Source organism: Coregonus lavaretus (assembly GCF_964263955.1).
Source record: "Coregonus lavaretus genome assembly, contig: HAP1_SCAFFOLD_6793, whole genome shotgun sequence".
Classification (NCBI taxonomy): Eukaryota; Metazoa; Chordata; class Actinopteri; order Salmoniformes; family Salmonidae; genus Coregonus; species Coregonus lavaretus.
The window spans coordinates 8,033-30,209 of NW_028166368.1; the positions used below are offsets into that span (position 1 = coordinate 8,033).

The 22,177-nt window shown below is 40.4% G+C and overlaps 1 protein-coding gene across 1 annotated transcript; it reads right to left on the bottom strand.

Annotated features, from left to right (window-relative positions):
• Positions 1-1,258: 1,258 nt before the first annotated feature.
• On the bottom strand, positions 1,259-21,547 carry LOC311114809 (very long-chain specific acyl-CoA dehydrogenase, mitochondrial-like; the record flags this gene model as incomplete). Its single annotated transcript, XM_084190046.1, has 9 exons — positions 1,259-2,806; positions 2,906-2,981; positions 4,455-4,527; positions 5,632-5,704; positions 5,828-5,900; positions 13,144-13,241; positions 13,483-13,584; positions 17,644-17,706; positions 21,461-21,547. Coding segments are annotated over 9 exons (783 nt in total), but the record flags the coding sequence as incomplete, so codon positions are not given.
• Positions 21,548-22,177: the final 630 nt, after the last annotated feature.

Genomic DNA, 22,177 nt, shown 5'->3' on the forward strand with positions numbered 1-22,177 from the left:
CGGGATTTCGGGCCTCTTTCTAGAGCCCACAAGAAGGACCGCCGCGCCACCTTCCTGTTCAAGTGAGCACAGCACAACAAGGTGAGTCCAAAAATGTACTGTATGCTGCTGCATAAATGATGTAATGTGCCAGGGAGATATGTATATGTAGCCAAGAAAGTAATACTAAGTCTATGTTGTGCAGTAAGCTGTTAGTAGCCCATGTGGCTCACCCTAATAATTTGGACCCTTTCCTCCCTCATAACTTAGCCTACTGTTCTGACTTGATGGTGCACATGTAGCCTATAGCCTGTTTTAGAGAAATGTAATCAGAATATTGTAAGAGCTTTCATTTTCTGCTCATATGCCCCCTTTATTTATCCTACGGTTCTGACTTGGTGTACAGGGAGAATACTGTAAGAACGGCCCATGTTCTGAATTCTGTCGCTGTACCTTTCAAAAGTGCTGAACAAAGTTATATTGACTACGTCCGTCCTAGCTCGCTCATTGTCTTAATCGAAAATACAGATTGCCTCTTATCTGCTCGTCATTCCCTTATGCCTTAGTTTGTACATCTCAATTGTCAGTAGAAACCACATTTGTTTAAGCAAGTCAGCCATATCAGCTACATTTTCAAAAAAGGCAGTAAATGGGGCTGAATGATCTGTTTCGCTGCCAGACAAGGCTCCGCTGATAGCCAGGTGTAGCGGTGGTAAGGATTGAGCTTTATGTAGGCCATAACAGTTTGTGGTCACCATTATAGTACAATGAATGTATTGTTTAGTGTCGTGTAGTGGCTTTGCTGGCTTGCATAAGAACAATGTTTTAGTTTACCCCACCAAGATTTACGTGCTAAAATTGCCACTGCCTCAAGCCATGCTTGCACAAATCCAACGCATGAGGGGGAGTGAACGCATGTACACTTCTGGAGAAGGGTAGAGAATCGGAACGCAGCCCTAACCTGCTGAACCCCTCTGGTGCAACTATCTCTTCAGGTACTTATCTGCACTGTGATTAACAAGGCCTGCATGAAATCCTTTGTGAAGATCCACAGCCATCAGAGTAGCGAGCTTCACAGAACTGAAGCAGCGGCATTCCTTTTGTGGACAATATTAAGTTACACTTTTTTTTATGTCTTATGTATTGTACAATTCCTTTCATCAATTTCTTTGTATGTTATTGTAACTCATTAAGCACTGTCTTTGTTAGCTGTCCTACGGTTTCTCTTACTGCAGGGAAACTTGTCTCTGCTTACAATGAAAATATAAAACAATTTGAATAAACACAAGTTCTTCCTTTATTATCATCAATGCTACATTAATTTTGACATGAACATGATAGAAGTAGCCACAAGCCAATCCCTATTGAGTTTGGTACATATTTAGCAACACGACATACCGGTACTATCTTTAAAAAATGAACCCCTGGCAAAGGCAATTGCAATATCAGGCTCTAGTGTTTGTTTGTGGGTGGTTGAGTTTGTATGTGCTGCACCACTATTCCTGCAGGCTGGTCAAAAAAGTGACTGTATGGTGGTGACAACAGGCTTTCCACAAAAATATACTGAGTTATACACACAAACTGTGAGTACAATGTGGCTTATATAGAATACATAAAACGGTAAGGAATAAATGATCACCGTGCACAAACGAGTGAAGTGGTGGAAAGCAGAGAAAACAAAAAGGACAGATGACTGAGTGCACGGAATGTGACATATTGACGCCTGACCACAATACAACGGTCAAAGGTCATTAGAACATTCAACAAATAACTAGTAGGGGAGAGCATGGGCGACTGAAATGGCACCCTATTTACCCTAGCATTTCGGACAGAGGCCATTTGTGAGTGCAGCACACACAACTCTGTACATATCAGGTTATTGACAGGTAGAGCGAATTTAGTCACAATGAACGCAAAGTGATGCATTTAAAGAGCCAAGATACAAAGCGCTGATGTCTCTATACTTCCTCAAACTGTCCTTCCTTAGAATTGTCCCAAACAGTCTCAGCAACCCAGAACCAAATCTCAACTTAATACAGAAACCTTCAAAAAAACGAACTTTGTCTTCCCCCACATCTTGGTCATTTGATAAATACCACAATGCACATATGGTTAGTTCCAAATGATATCCTGGACAGAAATCAAGACTACAATACATATTATTTAAAAGGCCATAAATATAGTGAAAGTAAAACAGACTTTACATTCAGTAAATCGACAGTCAGAACCATGTGGAAGGATAGTTGATCCGCCTGCCTTGTGATGCGTTAAGGCTTGAAGAATTACATTTTTTCTGCTGAGGAGGGTTTGTGAGACAATGAGAGAATCTCAATTGCTAACTCCTTGTGTCCTCTCTCCTCACCACCTTCTCAAGACCAATTGGATGAGATAGCAAAAGTTCCCTCCCCTCTAACCTTCTCCTCCAATGGGTTTTGAGAAAGAAGCGAGGACACGAGAAGTATGCAGTTGAGATTCTCCAATAGAAGAGCGCTCTTAGCCTTTTCACATTATCGTGCCAACCCGAACCGTACTAGCTCTGAGATTTTCGTTTCACATATTCCTTTCTAGCATGGTTTCAGCCAGTGCAAAACAGCTTAGCTTGAATTGGCTCAGTAGGGTGAAAAGGTTATCTCTCAGGGAGTAGTATGTTTCTGTCAGTGGTTATGTTATAAATGTTCTATGAGTTGGTTTAGAAGCCCAGAGGGTGAGGAGCGACGACGCCTCCATTCTCCACTAAGGCAGCAGATATGGCCTTCATGTTCTTAAAGACCTGGGTGGTGGAAGAAGACTTCAGGTCCTTGACGTTCTTCATGATCCTGTCATAGGCCTGATGGGGGGAGCAGAGATCAGACGTGTGTATGTACAGTATATATATATATATATGTGTGTGTGTGTGTGTGTGTGAGAGAGAGAGGGAGACACTCGCCTCGATACACCAGGTTTCACACAGGATCTTCTCGTGCTGGGCAGAGGCATGACCCTGGCTCAGAGAGCGGGACGCCCTGAGAGAGAGCGAGAGATCATTCAATTTCATACTTTCATATTTTTCACAAAATATAGCATGTTATACAAATGGCACCCTACATTTCTACTGGGGTCGTTCTAAGCCATATCACCCACCATCTCAGATTGTTCTGAAATCGTTTCTGTTGTTAGAAACAGATAAGATTAGCATTCCTGCAACATTTTGTTGAAATATAATTTGATCTCTGAGAAACTAAGCTAATTGATTCCACCCAAATTGGCCATTTTAATTTATAGGATTCATATACATGTTCAATAACTCTAGTACCTTTCATCCGATTTGGACCCAACATTGTTCTAACAATGAGTAAGACATGATTAATCAAAAGCTACCCACGGACACCCCACGCCAATCCCAACCCAACAATGAGTATACAATATCAGTAATATGGAGTATTGTTTCGTCATCCTAAGTAATGCATTCTCTGGGAATTTGGTGATGATGGTTTTTTTCCCTGTTCAGAGACATTTTTTATTGAAGTTGTTAGGTTTATGTCCTATCCTACATCCTGATTTTACCAGGTTCTAACCACCAGATGGTGCTGTTCCCCACTCAATGTTAAAGGGATAGTTAACCTAAATTACATATTGGTTTCCTTAGTCTATGGACAAGGTATGACAGCAACCCAAGCTTTGGTTTTGTTTACCTGGCAACTATTTCAAATGCTAACTTTTTATCAATTGTAGCACAAATCCAATACAAGTCAATGGTATCTATATTAGCATGTCCTGCTTCATATCCAACATAATTGAGTTACTCAATCAATTTTTAGATACTTTAGGATGATTTGAACACGAATCGTGAAAATGCTAATATAGGTACCATTGACTTGCATTGGATTTGTACCAGACGCTATGGGTGGCTTTTGGGTGGCTTTTGACCATTCCTTTGGATTCCTCATGTCTAACTCATTGTTAGAAAAACGTTTTGTCCAAATCAGATTTTAGGTACTATATTTATTGAATATTATATGAATCCTATAAATACAAAATGGCCAATTTGGAAACTTCCACCTAAAAACCATATTTTGGTATTTGTTTCATTAGTCCATTGTTGATATAGTCCCAAAATGTTTTGCACGTCAGCAATCAAGATCTATAACTTTCAAAATACAGAAACACAGCTGGTATGATGCATTTTGCATCATATGATGCAGAGTGCAGCATCATACCAGCTGTATTTCTACAAAATAATGTTGCAGGAATGCGAATCTTATTTGTTTCTAACAACAAATTATTTCAGAACAATCTGAGATGGTGGGTTTCGAAATCCTCTTTCTTGTGCTTTTTGAAGTGGAACGACCCATTGGTTAAGAGTGGACCAGAGAGCAACGTTGGTGTCACAAAGGCAAAGAACATCCCATACAGTATAATAACACCAGACAACATAGATACACATTCTAATACAGCATTTCTACAAATAAAACATACTTAGTAAGGATCAGTATTACCTGGACAGGACAACAACCATAGCATACAGGTCAATGGCACTGTCCGCCACTCTCTTCAGCACAAACTGCTCATCTGTAATGGAGAGGAGAAATAACATCAGAATACAGCCATATAATATTGGCCATTAAACACTATGTTTCTTAGAGCTTGGTCAGAGCATGTTATCCTATGGTTATTTTGCATACAACCTTCCCACAACGTTCTCTGAATGGTGCAGGATACCCGGCTAGCACATAACATTCTGAGAACCATATGTTTCTTAGGTGGGAATTTTTGTACTTTAGCATAACATTTTTGGAAGTTTCCTCATGGTTCTATTCAGTCATGTTCTCACAACGTTCAGAAACAACGTTCTTCTGTTGGAATTTCAGTACTTCAGCATAACGTTTTCAGCATGTTTCCTCATGGTTCATTTTAAACTCAAGTTCTCAGAACATTCAAAGAACGTTCTAAGAATTATTTTAAAAACATACATTCCGTTCAGAGCTTCAACAAAACCTTTCTCTATCCTCTCACTTGTTAAGTGTGTTCAGGTGTGTTGGCCGTGCCCACTAATTGGCCACACCGGATCAAAATGAGTGCTTGTTTCCTTTGAAATGGGGTCTGTTTGAATAGACTAAAATGAACAGCTTTGTATCAGTAAAAAAAAACATGACATGCTACCTCCATAATCCCATGTATAGAGAACAGAAGATCATAGGTTCAAATCTCACTGACGCCGTGCCACAATAAAACGTGTTTGCATGATTAATACCTAAGCAAATTATTTTCCATGTGTCCCATCTGTGCTTGTAGTTCAAAACAGTTAATATCACTGCTAGGTTAGTTGAAGTCTTCTTGAAACATGTTCTCAGAATGTTATTTAATTACCTTCAAATAACCTATAATGTTCATTCTCAGAACGTTAATGAAAACTTTGAGAGAACCATAGTAAAACATTCTCAGAACCTCCCAGCAACCTAAAAATTTACATTCCCAGAACAGGCAAAATGTTAACTTCCATTCTCAGAGCTTTTACAAAAATGTATGGCTTCGTTCCCAGAACCAATGGGAAAACAAAAACCTACGTTCCCACAACTTCCAAGGAACCAAATGTGCTAGTTGGGTATCCTTAAATCAGGTTTTCACATTTAGTTTAATATTCTTATGTACTGTAGGTGTATTATAAATACTCACGGAGGATGTTCTTGCCGTGTTTGAGCAGCATATCCTCAACGGTGACTCCAAAGTGCTCTATAGCGTTAACAGCCTGGAAGAAATACAGACGTCAATCATCTGGGAGTCTTATATCGTCTTAGACTTAGTGACACATTATGGCATGGATGGATACATACAGCCACGGAGGTCAATGCAAGCTTTGAATCTCTCTCACCAGATCTCCACTGTGAGACAGCTCTGGATGGACTGATCCCTGCAGAGTGAGGCCAGTGCTCAGACCTGCCCTCCTGGATAATGAGAAAGAGACAGAGACAACAAGACAGATGGTTAGGGAGTGTGTTGTAGGGCTGTCCCCGAGTTTAAAAAAAATATTGGTCGACCAAGAGTTGTCTGTTCTTTCGACCAATCGATTGACTGACATTTTTAAACGTGTATTTTTCCATTTTGACACATCCTATGTGTTTTAAATCACATCAACTATATTCACGGAGTTTGTCTGATCCTTTAAGCACACGGTTTGATTAAATAATTAAGAGACAACTATAGGGAGTCTGACCAGCAATTTATTTGATTGTGCTGGGCCGGGCTCAGACTTCATGTACGTGTTAAGAAAAAAAAGACAGCGACTGACTGTGACTAGCACGCGTTGACTCTCTCCTCCCTGCTGCAGCGACCACCACAGAACATCAAAGTGTTTATCGCGCTGTCCGTGTTGCTGAAGCGACAACAAATTACAGCCATTTCTGACTGAAAAGTTCTGGTACCGAAATCTCTCATTTGTTTAGGAAAAACATTCCCTATTCCCTCAACCCTTGCTCTCTTTACGTGACACATGTATGCATCGCAAGCACGTGACCAAATACCTATTCGCACGGGACTAGTATTACTAGAGAACGTTGTTTATGTAATTATTACTCCAGAATGTCAGTTATTCCAGAGGATGTTTCGGACGGGGTTAGTTTTTTTCCATACTGCCCCCTGAAATTCTTTATTTTTTCCCAATAAATTGACAGTTATAACGCAAGCCTGGAGGTTTTTATTCTAGGCGTGAAGATACAGTATTTCAACATGTCCAGGTGATAAGGCCACACTGATAACTCGAGTTTGATTCACACGTTTCTAAACCATACCAAACCATCTCTCCTATAGTGTCGCCATAATATTTGAATTGAGGAAGTGTGATCATAATCATTAGGATATTTTAGCGATCCACAGTACGTCCTAAATGCCCCCAGCCTTCAGATGTCAGCTAGACAGTGCAATTGCACTTGAGATGCATTTTAAGGCTATGGATGAGAAAGTTAATTTATCATTTCCAAACATTTAGGTCAGTTGTATGCTGCTGCTTTGCGATCTATTAAAAGCAAGGGTTGCATTAAATAGGCTCAATATTTTTTACTGATGCATTTCGTAATATAACATTCATACGCACAAAACATAAACAAAAGCATTCACTGTAAAAGTTGATAAACTATATATGAATGACCTACATGTAGCCTATAGGCAGCACTTTGTTAAATGTATCGAATCAGTTATTGTTTTGTGCAAACCGCGAGCAGCACCTGTCAAACGCAGACATTTCTATCAAAACACAGGAATGTCGATTCGCACAGGACTAGTATGATCAGAGGACCTTGGAGTTACCAAAAAAACAGTAGGTTATTCTGGTTGGAAATGTTACTCTCCTGCCATGTAAAAATTACTGAAATGGCAGATTCTGACGGGAGAAAAATTACAGATGTGGTGTTTTGTGCTCGTGTACATTATAACATTACCCGATCTCCCCCAGTAAAACTAATCCCGTCCGAATAGATCACAATAGGGTCTGACCTATAGCCAGGTCCAGTCTTATGGCGAGACCAAAAAATGTGCTGCCGACAAAACTAGAATACTCCCAGTAAGCAAAATGACGTTGAAGTTAGGTTCAATTCGGGTTCTGAATGAAAGGTCAAAAGGTATTTTCCGTATGTTTAACCTTTTCGCACGTGAGGTGCAAATATCTCTAATGGTCGCCCCAGCGTGAGTTGTTTTACGCATGTGACATCAAACTGCACTCACTTTTCCAAAATGTGATTGTTACGCAACAGGACAGTTAACACGCGCTGCCTGCTAATTATCTATAGGCTGAGTCTACTTCAAATTATTTTCTAAAAAGTTGTATCTTCTAACAACAGTTTGAATTGAGGTGTGTTCTGCCTCCTTACTCATTCACATAGAAGTAGCCCATTTCACTGCTGCGGACAATTTATGTTTGAGGCTTTACTGAGCCTGACAAACTTCCCTCTTTGAGGAGATCAAAATCAAATCCAATTGTATTTGCCACATGCGCTGAATACAACAGGTGTAGACCTTACAGTGAAATGCTTACTTACAAGCCCTTAACCAACAATGCAGTTTTAGGAAAAATAAGTCTTAAGTAAAACATAGATATGTAAAAAATATAAATAATTAAAGAGAAGCAGTAAAATAAAATAACAGTAGGGAGGCTATATACAGGGGGTACTGATACAGAGTCAATGTGCGGGGGTACAGGTTAGTCGAGGTAATTGAGGTAATATGTACATGTGGGTAGAGTTAGTGACTATGCATAGATAATAAAGTGAGCGTAGCAGCGTAAAAGAGGGGGTGGTGTGGGGTGTTCAATGCAAATAGTCCGGGTAGCCATGATTAGCTGTTCAGGATTCTTATGGCTTGGGGGTAGAAGCTGTTAAGAAGCCTTTTGGACCTAGACTTGGCACTCCGGTATATGACTAGGGTGGCTGGATTCTTTGACAATTTTTAGGGCCTTCCTCTCACACCGCCTGGTATAGAGGTCCTGGTTGGCAGGAAGCTTAGCCCCAGTGATGTACTGGGCCGTATGCAGTACCCTCTGTAGTGCCTTGCGGTCGGAGGCCAAGCAGTTGCTATACCAGGCGGTGATGCAACCAGTCAGGATGCTCTCGATGGTGCAGCTGTAAAACTTTGAGGATCTGAGGACCCATGGAAAATCTTTTCAGTCTCCTGAGGGGGAATAGGCTTTGTTGTGCCCTCTTCACGACTGTCTTGGTGTGTTTGGACCATGATAGTTTGTTGGTGAGGTGGAAACTCTCGACCTGTTCCACTACAGTTGTGCCTGGCCATGCAGTCATGGGTGAACAGGGAGTACAGGAGGGGACTGAGCACGCACCCCTGAGGGGCCCCTGTGTTGAGGTTCAGCGTGGCAGATGTGTTGTTACCTACCCTTACCACCTGGGGGTGGCCCGTCAGGAAGTCCAGGATCCAGTTGCAGAGGGAGGTGTTTAGTCCCAGGGTCCTTAGCTTAGTGATGAGCTTTGAGGGCACTATGGTGTTGAACACTGAGCTGTAGTCAATGAATAGCATTCTCACATAGGTGTTCCTCTTGTTCAGGTGGGAAAGGGCAGTTTGGAGAGCAATTGAGATTTCATCATCTGTGGATCTGTTGGGGCTGTATGCAAATTGGAGTGGGTCTAGGGTTTCTGGGATAATGGTGTTGATGTGAGCCATGACCAGCCTTTCAAAGCACTTCATGGCTACAGACGTGAGTGCTACGGGTCGGTAGTCATTTAGGCAGGTTATCTTAGTGTTCTACCCACATGTACATATTACCTCGACTAGCCGGTGCCCCCGCACATTGAGTCTGTACCGGTACCCCCCCCGTATATAGCCTCCCTACTGTTATTTTATTTTACTGCTACTCTTTAGTTATTTGCTTTTATTTTTTATTTTAAAAACTGCATTGTTGGTTAAGGCCCTCTAAGTAAGCATTTCACTGTAATGTCTACACCTGTTGTATTCGGCGCATGTGGCAAATAACATTTGATTTGATTTGACTATGGTGGTCTGCTTGAAAAACGTTGGTATTACAGACTCAGTCAGGGACATGTTGAAAATGTCAGTGAAGACACTTGCCAGTTGGTCAGCGCATGCTCGGAGTACATGTCCTGGTAATCCGTCTGGCCCTGCGGCCTTGTGAATGTTGACCTGCTTAAAAGTCTTACTCACATCGGCTACGGAGAGCGTGATCACATAATCATCCGGAACAGCTGATGCTCTCATGCATGCTTCAGTGTTGCTTGCATCGAAGCCAGCATAGAAGTGATTTAGCTCGTCTGGTAGGCTCTCACTGGGCAGCTCGCGGCTGTGCTTCCCTTTGTAGTCTGTAATAGTTTTCAAGCCCTGCCACATCCGACGCGCGTCGGAGCTGGTGTAGTACAATTCAATCTTAGTCCTGTATTGACTCTTAGCCTGTTTGATGGCTCGTCGGAGGGCGTAGCAGGATTTCTTATAAACGTCCTGGTTAGAATCCCGCTCCTTGAAAACGGCAGCTCTACCCTTTAGCTCAGTGCGGATGTTTCCTGTAATCCATGGCTTCTGGTTGGGGTATGTACAGTTGAAGTCGGAAGTTTACATACACCTTAGCCAAATACATTTAAACTCCGTTTTTCACAATTCCTGACATTTTTTCCTAGTATAAATTCCCTGTCTAAGGTCAGTTAGGATCACCACTTTATTTTAAGAATGTGAAATGTCAGAATAATAGTAGAGAGAATTATTTATTTCATATTCCCAGTGGGTCAGAAGTTTACATACACTCAATTAGTATTTGGTAGCATTGGCTTTAAATTGTTTAACTTGGGTCAAGCGTTTCGGGTAGCCTTCCACAAGCTTCCCACAATAAGTTGGGTGAATTTTGGCCCATTCCTCCTGACAGAGCGGGTGTAACTGAGTCAGGGTTGTAGGCCTCCTTGCTCGCACACGCTTTTTCAGTTCTGCCCAGACATTTTTTATAGGATTGAGGTCAGGGCTTTGTGATGGCCACTCCAATACCTTGACTTTGTTGTCCTTAAGCCATTTTGCCACAACTTTGGAAGTATGCTTGGGGTCATTGTCCATTTGGAAGACCCATTTGCAACCAAGTTTTAACTTCCTGACTGATGTCTTGAGATGTTGCTTCAATATATCCACATCATTTTCCTTCCTCATGATGCCATCTATTTTGTGAAGTGCACCAGTCCCTCCTGCAGCAAAGCACCCCCACAGCATGGTGCTGCCACCCCCGTGCTTCACGGTTGGGATGGTGTTCTTCGGCTTGCAAGCGAACCCCTTTTTCCTCCAAACATAACGATGGTCATTATGGCCAAACAGTTATATTTTTGTTTTATCAGACCAGAGGACATTTCTCCAAAAAGTACGATCTTTGTCCCCATGTGCAGTTGCAAACTGTAGTCTGGCTTTTTTATGGCGGTTTTGGAGCAGTGGCTTCTTCCTTGGTGAGCGGCCTTTCAGGTTATGTCGATATAGGACTCGTTTTACTATGGATATAGATACTTTTGTACCCGTTTCCTCCAGCATCTTCACAAGGTCCTTTGCTGTTGTTCTGGGATTTATTTGCACCAAAGTACGTTCATCTCTAGGAGACAGAACACGTCTCCTTCCTGAGCGGTATAACGGCTGCGTGGTCCCATGGTGTTTATACTTGCATACTATTGTTTGTACAGATGAACATGGTACCTTCAGGCGTTTTGAAATTGCTCCCAAGGATGAACCAGACATGTGGAGGTCTACAATTTTTTTTCTGAGGTCTTGGCTGATTTCTTTTGATTTTCCGATGATGTCAAGCAAAGAGGCACTGAGTTTGAAGGTAGGCCTTGAAAAACATCCACATGTACACCTTCAATTGACTCAAATGATGTCAATTAGTCTATCAGAAGCTTCTAATGCCATGACATCATTTTCTGGAATTTTCCAAGCTGTTTAAAAGGCACAGTCAACTTAGTGTATGTAACCTTCTGACCCACTGGAATTGTGATACAGTGAATTATAAGTGAAATAATCTGTCTGTAAACTATTGTTGGAAAAATTACTTGTGTCATGCACAAAGTAGATGTCCTAACCGACTTGCCAAAACTATAGTTTGTTAACAAGAAATTTGTGGAGTTGTTGAAAAACGAGTTTTAATGACTCCAACCTAAGTGTATGTAAACTTCCGACTTCAACTGTACGTACGGTCACTGTGGGGACGACGTCATCTATGCACTTATTGATGAAGCCAGTGACGGATGTAGTGTACTCCTCAATGCCATCGAAAGAATCCCGGTACATATTCCAGTCTGTGCTAGCAAATCAGTCCTGTAGCTTAGCATCTGCGTCATCTGACCACTTCCTTATTAACCAAGTCACTGGTGCTTCCTGCTTTAGTTTTTGCTCATAAGCAGGAATCAGGAGGATAGAGCATATCATAATCACATCAATAAATTGGTTACAACAAACTCTGAACAACACTAAATAAAGTATAAGCATACCAGAGAGTCTGTTGTAACGTTTTTTTTTGCTAAGCCTTTATGACAGTAAAGACTACAGTCGCATTCATTTGTCAATGCAATTTCCGAAATCAAACGGTTTATTTATTGTTTAAGCTAATTATTCAAGGCTCGCTTTTATTTTATTTTAAAACTAAAATGCTTGATTACATTTCAAATCATGAATGACTCGTATGCTGTGTGATGACATGAACAAATGAAATATCGATTGATTGATACAGTAGCCTATAGAAGTATTGAAATTTAGGCCTAAGTAAGTTACGGTATTAAGACTAAACAGGATGCGCTCTTAGGCCTACAGCTCGATGGTGGTTATACAAGGCTGCTATACTAGACCTCCTAATGATAATGACATGACTTATTATTATAATAATAATATGAAGGAGATCAAGAAAAAATAGATGTATTATTATTATAAATATCATGTTTTTGACAATTTGGAACAGTGTAAACACGAAATAAAATATAAATAATACCAGAGGCTGTAAATCCTTTACTACAGCAAAGCAAAGATTAAAAACAGCAACATTTGTGAAATTGTTTACTTGAGATGTTGTGTGAGGCTTGGTGCTCACGGAATCAGTAGGCTATTAAACAAACACTCAAACAGGCAACATAAGCAGGATCGGTCTTATTTCTGTAGATATATTGATGATTTATAAAGCCAGGCACATTTAACAGTTAGGCTATTGATTATAGACCTAGTTAAGTTGGGGTTTCCTCTCTCCTCACTTTTCTTAGACAATAAGGCAAGGGCTGTTTTCTCATCTCCTCATTCTGCTGCTGCTTCTGGCATTGTTCTCAACACCAATATGCTGGTTAACGTTGCTATTATGCACATAGCATCATGGTCTAGGAAAAGGCGCCAATTCAACAGCGCACTGATGTTTCAGAACCGTGGACAGCGACTGCTATCCAACGAGGGAGCGCATGTTATAAAATAATATAATTTGTATTAGTGTTGCACCATTTTTTAAATGTAATATAACCATATACAATTTCAGTAGCACGTCTTAGACTGATGGACTGTGCCATCACCACGGCCTCCACAATGGATCAGTCCACTCAGCGCAAATCAGACCGGTGTCTTGTACACCATAATATATATATATTTTTTAGATTCGCTTTTTTGCTTCTGCTCGACTAAAGAAATCTCGGTCGACCAAACAATCGACAAGCGGGCTTCTTAAACAGCGTGTTACACACTGACCTCTTGGCCCTCTTGGTCACCTCTCCAGCTAGCAGCCCAGCGTTGCCCAGAGGGTTCTTCAGAGCCTTCTGTAGAGACTTCAGGTGCTTCCCTGCATCCTGGAAACAACAGGAGGATCAACACCATTCACTCAACACATCTCACACTGACATATAAAAAGCCATAGGAATATAATTACTAGAACAGGAACATATTGGGTACACTCAATATGGCCTCCAGCCCACCCATCACGGAACAGTGACTTGAATGGGGATTGCCGTTCTTGTTATTCTATTTCTGTTTCTAGTTCAAAAACAGACTGTATGATTGTTCAGACAAAATAGGTCACGTGTACTGTACCTGGAATCCGTTGAGAGCCACAAACAGTCTGAGAATGTCGTTGGTTCCCTCAAAGATTCTGAAGATTCTAAGATCCCTCATCACCCTCTCCACACCAGAGCCCTGGATACAGACCACAAGAAACAGCCATAAGATTTCAGTCTTCAAAGGCACCACTCTTAGTCACTCACAGTAAGCACACACACCAAACATAAAATAATATAGCCGCTCTGTAGTCATGTCTACACACCAACAATGTCCATTCTAGTGTTCTAAATCTATTTCTATGTAAGACACTGATATTAAACCAGGGATGAAAGTAAGCCGGTAAATAAATAGTGGGGGTACAATAATTAAAACAAAGATGCCAAGAAAACTGTATGCTATAATACTATTATTTATTATTACCCCATGTCAGTCGCATGAAAAATGAGCGAAAGGACTTGAAAACATGTAGAATACACTCCAAAATGCAGTGTGGGTCAACGATAGCAGTGAGACCTCTGGTGGCATGTCTTGTGGGGTATGCATGGGTGTCCGAGCTGTGCAGCTCGGTGCTTTCAACATGCCAATACCTCTTACAAATACAATTAGTGATGAAGTCACTCTCCTCCACTTTGAGCCAGGTGAGATTGACATGCATATCATTAATGTTTGATATCTGTGTACATCCAAGGGCCAGCCGTGCTGCCCTGTTCTGAGCCAATTGCAATTTTCCTAAGTCCCTCTTTATGGCACCTGACCACACGACTGAACAGTAGTCCAGGTGCGACAAAACTAGAGCCTGTAGGACCTGCTTTGTATAGTGCTGTTAAGAAGGTAGAGGAGCGCTTTATTATGGACAGACTTCTCCCCATCTTAGCTACTGTTGTATCAATATGTTTTGACCATGACAGTTTACAATCCAGGGTTACTCCAAGCTGTTTTGTCACCTCAACTTCCACATTATTTATTAGATTTAGTTGAGGTTTAAGGTTTAGTGAATGATTTGTCCCAAATACAATGCTTTTAGTTTTGGAATATTTAGGACTAACTTATTCCTTGCCACCCATTTTGAAACTAACTGCAGCTCTTTGTTAAGTGTTACAGTCATTTCAGTCATTGTAGTAGCTGACGTGTATAGTGTTGAGTCATCCGCATACATAGACACACCGGCTTTACTCAAAGCCAGTGGCATGTCGTTAGTAAAGATTGAAAAAAGTAAGGGGCCTAGACAGCTGCCCTGGAGAATTCCTGATTCTACCTGGATTTTGTTGGAAAGGCTTCCATTAAAGCACACCCTCTGTGTTCTTTTAGACAGGTAACTCTTTATCCACAATATAGCAGCCATAACACTTATGTTTTTCCAGCAGCAGACTTTGATCGCTAATGTCAAAAGCCACACTGAAGTCTAACAAAACAGCCCCCACAATATTTTTATCATCAATTTCTCTCAGTCAATCATCAGTCATTTGTGTAAGTGCTGTGCTTGTTGAATGTCCTTCCCTATAAGCGTGGTGAAAGTCTGTTGTCAATTTGTTTACTGTAAAATAGCATTGTATCTGGTCAAACACAATTTTTTCCAAAGCTTTACTAAGGGTTGGTAACAGGCTGATTGGTCTGTTATTTGAGCCAGTAAAGGGGGCTTTACTATTCTTAGGTAGTGGAATGACTTTTGCGTCCCTCCATGCCTGAGGGCACACACTTTCTAGTAGGCTTAAATTGAAGATATGGCAAATAGGAGTGGCAATATCGTCCGCTATTATCCTCAGTAATTTTCCATCCCTGGTGGCTTGTCATTGTTGATAGACAACAATAATTTGTTCACCTCTTCCACACTCACTTTACGGAATAGAAAATTACTATTCTTGTCTTTCATAATTTGGTCAGATATACTTGGATATGTAGTGTCAGCATTTGTTGCTGGCATGTCATGCCTAAGTTTGCTAATCTTGCCAATGAAAAAAATCTTTGAAGTAGTTGGCGGTTTTGTGATGAATGAGCCATCTGTTTCAATGAATGATGGAGCCGTTTGCCTTTTTTCCCAAAATTTAATTGAAGGCGCTCCAAAGCTTTTTACAATCATTCTTTATGTCATTTATCTTTATTTCATAGTGTGGTTTCTTCTTTTTATTCAGTTTAGTCATGATTTCTCAATTTGCAGTACGTTTGCCAATCGGTTGTGCAGCCAGACTTACTTGCCATTCCTTTTGCCTCATCCCTCTCAACCATACAAAATTTCAACTCCTCATCAATCCACGGGGATTTAACAGTTTTTACAGTCATTTTCTTAATGCGTGCATGCTTATTAGTAACTGGGATAAGCAATTTCATAAATGTATCAAGTGCAACGTCTGTTTGCTCCTCATTCCACACCACGGACCAACAAATATTATTTACATAAACAACATCGGAATCACTACAAAACGTATTGTATGACCTCTTATACACTATATTAGGCCCAGCCTTTGGAACTTTGGTTTTCCTAGATATGGCTATATTGTGATCACTACATCCGATGAATCTGGATACTGCTTTCAAGCACATTTCTGCAGCATTAGTAAAGATGTGATCAATACATGTTGATGATTTCATTCCTGTGCTGTTTGTAACTACCTTGGTAGGTTGACTGATAACCTGAACCAGGTTGCAGGCACTGGTTAGTTACAGTTTGAGGCTTTTTCTTGAGTGGGCAGCTTGATGAAAGCCAGTCAATACATGTTATCCAGATACTGACTGTTAGCACTTGGTCTATAGCAGCTTCCCACAAGAATGGGCTTTAGGTGAGGCAGATGAACATGTAGCCATATTAGTTCAACAGTATTTAACATGAGATCCTCTAATCTTTACAGAAATGTGGTTCTGAATATACACATTAACACCTCCACCACTGGCATTTCTGTATTTTCTGTAAATGTTATAACCTTGTATTGCTACCACTGTATTATCATGGGTATTGTCTAAGTGAGTTTCAGAGATATTCAGAATATGAATGTCATCCATTACTGGTAAATTATTAATTTCATGAACCTTGTTTCTTAAGCTACATATGTTAACGTGGGCTATTTTGAGCACTTTTCTGGGATGCTTGCTTGTTTTCATTGCTTTACTGGTAAGCTTAGCAGAAGTAGATGTTCTCATGTTATTTATGTTAGTGCAGGGTGAGCTGCACACAGTGGACTTTCTACTAGGGCACACCGCCTCAGTGCTAATAGCATAAATCTGGTTTATATGCACATGATTGCTGCATACAATAGCTATAGGATCAGCAGAGGCATTCAGGGCAGTTAGAGGGACATAAATTAGGTTACTTACATTGTGTCTACCAATGCCCCTGGTATAATGTACATTTGCTAAAGCATTATGATGACTCAGCGACACAATGGTAGGGATTAACTGAGCTGGGCTTGGGTCCTTGATAAGTCATTGTCACAACGCAGCCTTATAATGCTGTGAAAGGATCCAAGAACCCAAATGATTTGGGTGGATCCCATCCTCCTTATAAAATGTGTTTTGTTTCCACCGGCGTAGAAAAGGACATTCCACTCTGCGTTTTCCCCAGTTTCTTACGTAGGCTGGCGACCTGTGTGATCAAGGAAGCCACCTCAAGCCTATAATCCTCAGCAAGCAAACAATTGCCGCATTGGAACTCTGAGTGATCCAGTTTGTCCTGAAACAAAGCGTAGTAGATACAGCTCCTACAGCGCTGGAACCGTTCATTTACTTCTCCAGACAAAGAGGGCTCCATTGGAAAACTCATCTGGGACTAACTTCGTTAGCTTGATGGCTAAAGTTAGAATTGATTGTTTGACAGCTCAAAACAATTTGTTTTAATGTCGTATAGAGCTGGTCTTCTTTTTAAACAATCTTTAGTAAGAGCTGTCATTTTATTGTGAGTAACTGTAGTTTCATCAGACATTATTTCTGTTTCGTCCTCTGTAATGTGAGTAATCCACCAAGTTTATGCCACATTACCTTTTTAATGCATTTTTAAAATAAAAGAACACATTTTTACTTTTAGGCCCACAGATAAAGATTATATATGCAATTCTATGATTAGGCCTATAAAAAAAATATTTGCGCACGCACATACCGAGAAGAAATTAAATCTACTTTCACCCCTGTATATAACCATTATATTTATATGTACAACACTCATATAACCACTCACTCCCAACAATCCCAGCAGCCACCCAGACTCACCTTCATGAAGCCCATTCCTCCCATGACCTGGATGCACTCATCAGTCACTTCCCAGGCCGCCTCCTACGAGAGAGAGAGAAGGTTATTATAGTTGTGCTTTTATATTAGTTTTTAGATTATTTAGTTTAAGTTTTATAAAAATAAATCGTTCGTTTCAGTTTTAGTGTCAAGGACAGGCTAGGAGACATTTATATGTTGTATAGTTTGTGCTTTTGGGGATGTCACTTCTTGCCACTGTGGGGCAGTAGTGCATGAGGTGATGGGGAAAGTCATAGGTTAGGTTTAAAGGTAGACTCAGTGAGATGACATAGAATAGATGCACAAAGTAAACAGTAGTAGCGGGTCAATTTCCACAACAACCAGGAGCGTTGGAGCGCGAGGTTAAACTTCTCTGCACTTGTGGTCCCGTAGCGTGTGAGTTGTAGGAGCGTGAAGTAGAGGTCTTCACGGGTCCAACAGAACAGATATTCCGAGATCCGACCCTGGACTCGAGTGGGTGCGAGTCCTAAATTCTGACTTTTGTCTCGGATCTGGGTCAGTTTGATATAATTGCCATGAGTCTCAGTTATGTGCAATTAAAATTGATTTATCGACTGGACCCGATTGAACCCGTCCTCTGTTAATTTAATGTATGCGAGTCGATGAGAACTGTGTGAGCTTGTCATCTATGTCAGCCAATTGCAACACAAAATGTATAGCTTACAGTGGCTTGCAAAAGTATTCACCCCCCTTGGCATTTTTCCTATTTTGTTTCCTTACAACCTGGAATTAAAATTGATTTTGGGGGGGTTTGTATCATTTGATTTACACAACATGCCTACCACTTTGATGATGCAAAATATTTTTGGTATAAAACAAACAAGAAGTAAAGACAAAGAAACAGAAAACTTGAGCGTGCATAACTATTCCCCCCACCAAAGTCAATACTTTGTAGAGCCACCTTTTGCAGCAATTACAGCTGCAAGTCTCTTGGGGTATGTCTCTATAAGCTTGGTACATTTAGCCACTGTGATTTTTGCCCATTCTTCAAGGCAAAACTGCTCCAGCGTCTTCAAGTTGGATGGGTTCCGCTGGTGTACAGCAATCTTTAAGTCATACCACAGATTCTCAATTGAATTGAGGTCTGGGCTTTGACTAGGCCATTCCAAGACATTAAAAATGTTTCCCCTTAAACCACTCGAGTGTTGCTTTAGCAGTATGCTTAGGGTCATTGTCCTGCTGGAAGGTGAACCTCCATCCCAGTCTCAAATCTCTGGAAGACTGAAACAGGTTTCCCCTCAATAATTTCCCTGTATTTAGCGCCATCCATCATTCCTTCAATTCTGACCAGTTTCTCAGTCCCTGCAGATGAAAAACATCCCCACAACACGCTGCCACCACCATGCTTCACTGTCGGGATGGTGTTCTCGGGGTGATGAGAGGTGTTGGGTTTGCGCCAGACATAGCATTTTCCTTGATGGCCAAAAAGCTCAATTTTAGTCTCCCACATGCCTTTTGGCAAACAACAAAGTGTTTGCTTATTTTTTTCTTTAAGCAATAGTGGTGCCCCTTGCTTAGTGGTGTTGCAGACTATGGGGCCTTTCAGAACAGGGGTATATATACACACTGAGATCATGCGACAGATCATGTGACACTTAGATTGCACACAGGTGGACTTTATTTAACTAATTGTGACTTCTGAAGGTAATTGGTTGCACCAGATCTTATTTAGGGGCTTCATAGCAAAGGGGGTGAATACATATGCACACACCACTTTTCTGTTATGTATTTCTTATAATTTTTTGAAACAAGTTATTTTTTTCATTTCACTTCACCAATTTGGACTATTTTGTGTATGTCCATTACATGAAATCCAAATAAAAATCAATTTAAATTACAGGTTGTAATGCAACAAAATAGGAAAAATGCCAAGGGGGATGAATACTTTTGCAAGGCACTGTATGTCCAGCTGAAACTGGTTTTGGCTGCTCATGTCACATGCGCCTGCTGCTGAGGAGAGAGAGAGAGAGAGCAAGTGAAAGGAGCCTTTCACTGTTGATAGCAAAGATGGAGGCCTTTTTCATTCAAGTAAAATGAAAGAGGAGAAAAAGTATAGTGAAAAGAAGCTGGAATGTTGTCTGGGACAAGTTTTAGTGGACAAAGATGAGAAGAACGTTGGCGTGGCCAAATAGACTGTGTGTGCAACTCGCTATTCAGGTTTGATGCAATTTTCTAACTTTTATTTATTTATTTTCGTATTTATTATCATTCGTTTTCTCATTAGACTATTATCATTATTGTATATCATTACTGTTATTATTGTATGTGTATTTTATCATCTAAACCAGTTCTTTATATATGCAAAAAGTGTTTTGTTTAATTTAGTTGATACATTTTCACTCGCTAAATTAAGTTCGAACTGTCGTTTTAATTTTGTGCTAAATTTTGTTAGAGATGGGTTAAAAATAGGCCGGTTGTCAAAATAAATAGCCTTAGCCTATTGCTGTCATTTGTTGAGTTCTGTTGAGGCATTTTCTTTGGCCAAATTAAGTTAAATTAAGTGAATGTTGTGTTTGCCGCAATATAATAGAATTACCGGCACTTAAACCATGAAAAGGAAAAACCAGAAGAGGGCGAGATGCAAAACTTAATTTAATGCCGCAATATAATAACGTATTTCCCTGTAAACAATTAATTGACTTAGGCCTACTTTTGATATTACCCTTATAAAGTTAAACTTTTGTGAAGGTTTTCTGTGGTATGGCTATTATTAGGCTTAACTATGCAGGTCTATGAAGGCTGTGCACAACAGCGTTCCAACTGACTCTCCGACAGTTGAAGTTGAGGTGAGGAGGAATGTTTTAGGCCTACCAGAGTAACTAACGCCTTTAATCTAACAATACAATGCTTATCTTTATAAAAAAATATTCAGATAGAACATTTACTAATTAGCCTCCTTCTGTACGCCTATTTGTATAGCAGTAGTATCTGACAAGTAGCCTATAAAGAAATGCATGTCAGTGTTGGGAACATGGCGCTGGCATATCTATATCTTTCTCTCGGTCACTCTAGGGCTAGGCCTAAGCTTCTCTTCCTTTATAGTTATATTTTAAATATTCATATCATGCAGTGGACGCCTTGGCCTATATGCATACAATGCCCTGATGCATTTTGCGCTCGAGTCTCCGACAGCTGAACCATGTGGACAATTCGGCCTATTGTTTTAGGAAAGTAAAAACCAATAGGCTATAAAGTTGAGTATTCTACACATCGAAACAACAAATATTTGTATTTGTTAAAGGCAGTTAAGGACACTTAACTGTGGATCATTTGGCCAATATCGCTTGTTTATTGATTGCGCTTTCAGCGCCTGGTCGGAGGTTTCTTTCGCTCTCTTTCTACTCTCGGATCTTTTTGGACCCGTGAAGACCTCTAGTGTGAAGTGCACCCGTGCACATGCACAGATACTCTATGTGACTGGTTGAGAGTAAAGTCTTGAATCGTTCTCATCTCAATGGGAGTGTTCGAGTGGCTCACTTTTCTTAAGTCAAGCTTTTCAAAGTGTGTTGCATTCTAGGCAGGCAACTGTTGTCTTACATTCAGAAAATACACTTTAGTCTTCTTTAGTATTTACAGTCTACGCACTTCTGGATCAATCAATACATTTTCTGACTGATTCAAATATACATTTGGTGTCATGAGGTTTCTTATGAAAATGCATTCATTTAGCAATTTATTATGGAATATTTACACAATTGAACTAGGAGTTATGAAATTCCGGCACTCCAAGTGTTAAAAGGGGATAGGATAAAAGCAGACAGTGCTGTACTGTACTCACAGAGGCAAAGATTTTGCTGATAGCAGCTTCGATATGGTAATCTTTGGATCCACTGTCCATGTTTCCACTGATCATGTAGGCCATGGACTGAAAGAGAGGGGAGAAGGGGACATGAAAATCACAACAGGATGACAAGAGAAGCTCCCTGTTAAGGCTAGGGCTGATTTCAAGGTTTTACTGCTAACCTACGAAGCATTACATGGACTACCTATCTCTCCGATTTGGTCCTGCCGTATATATACAGTACCAGTCAAAGGTTTGGACACACCTACTCATTCCAGGGTTTTTCTTAATTTTTACATTGTAGAATAATAGTGAAGACATCAACACTATGAAATAACACATATGGTATCATGTAGTAACCAAATAAAGTGTTAAACAAATCAAAATATATTTGAGATTTGAGATTCTTCAAAGTAGCCACCTTTTGCCTTGATGACAGCTTTGCACACTCTTGGCATTCTCTCAACCAGCTTCATGAGGTAGTCACCTGGAATGCATTTCAATTAACAGGTGTGCTTTCTTAAAAGTTAATTTGTGGAATTAATTTCCTTCTTAATGCGTTTGAGCCAATCAGTTGTGTTGTGACAAGGTGGGTGTGTATACAGAAGATAGCCATATTTGGTAAAAGACCAAGTCCATATTATGGCAAGAACAGCTCAAATAAGCAAAGAGAATCGACAGTCCATCATTACTTTAAGACATGAAGGTCAGTCA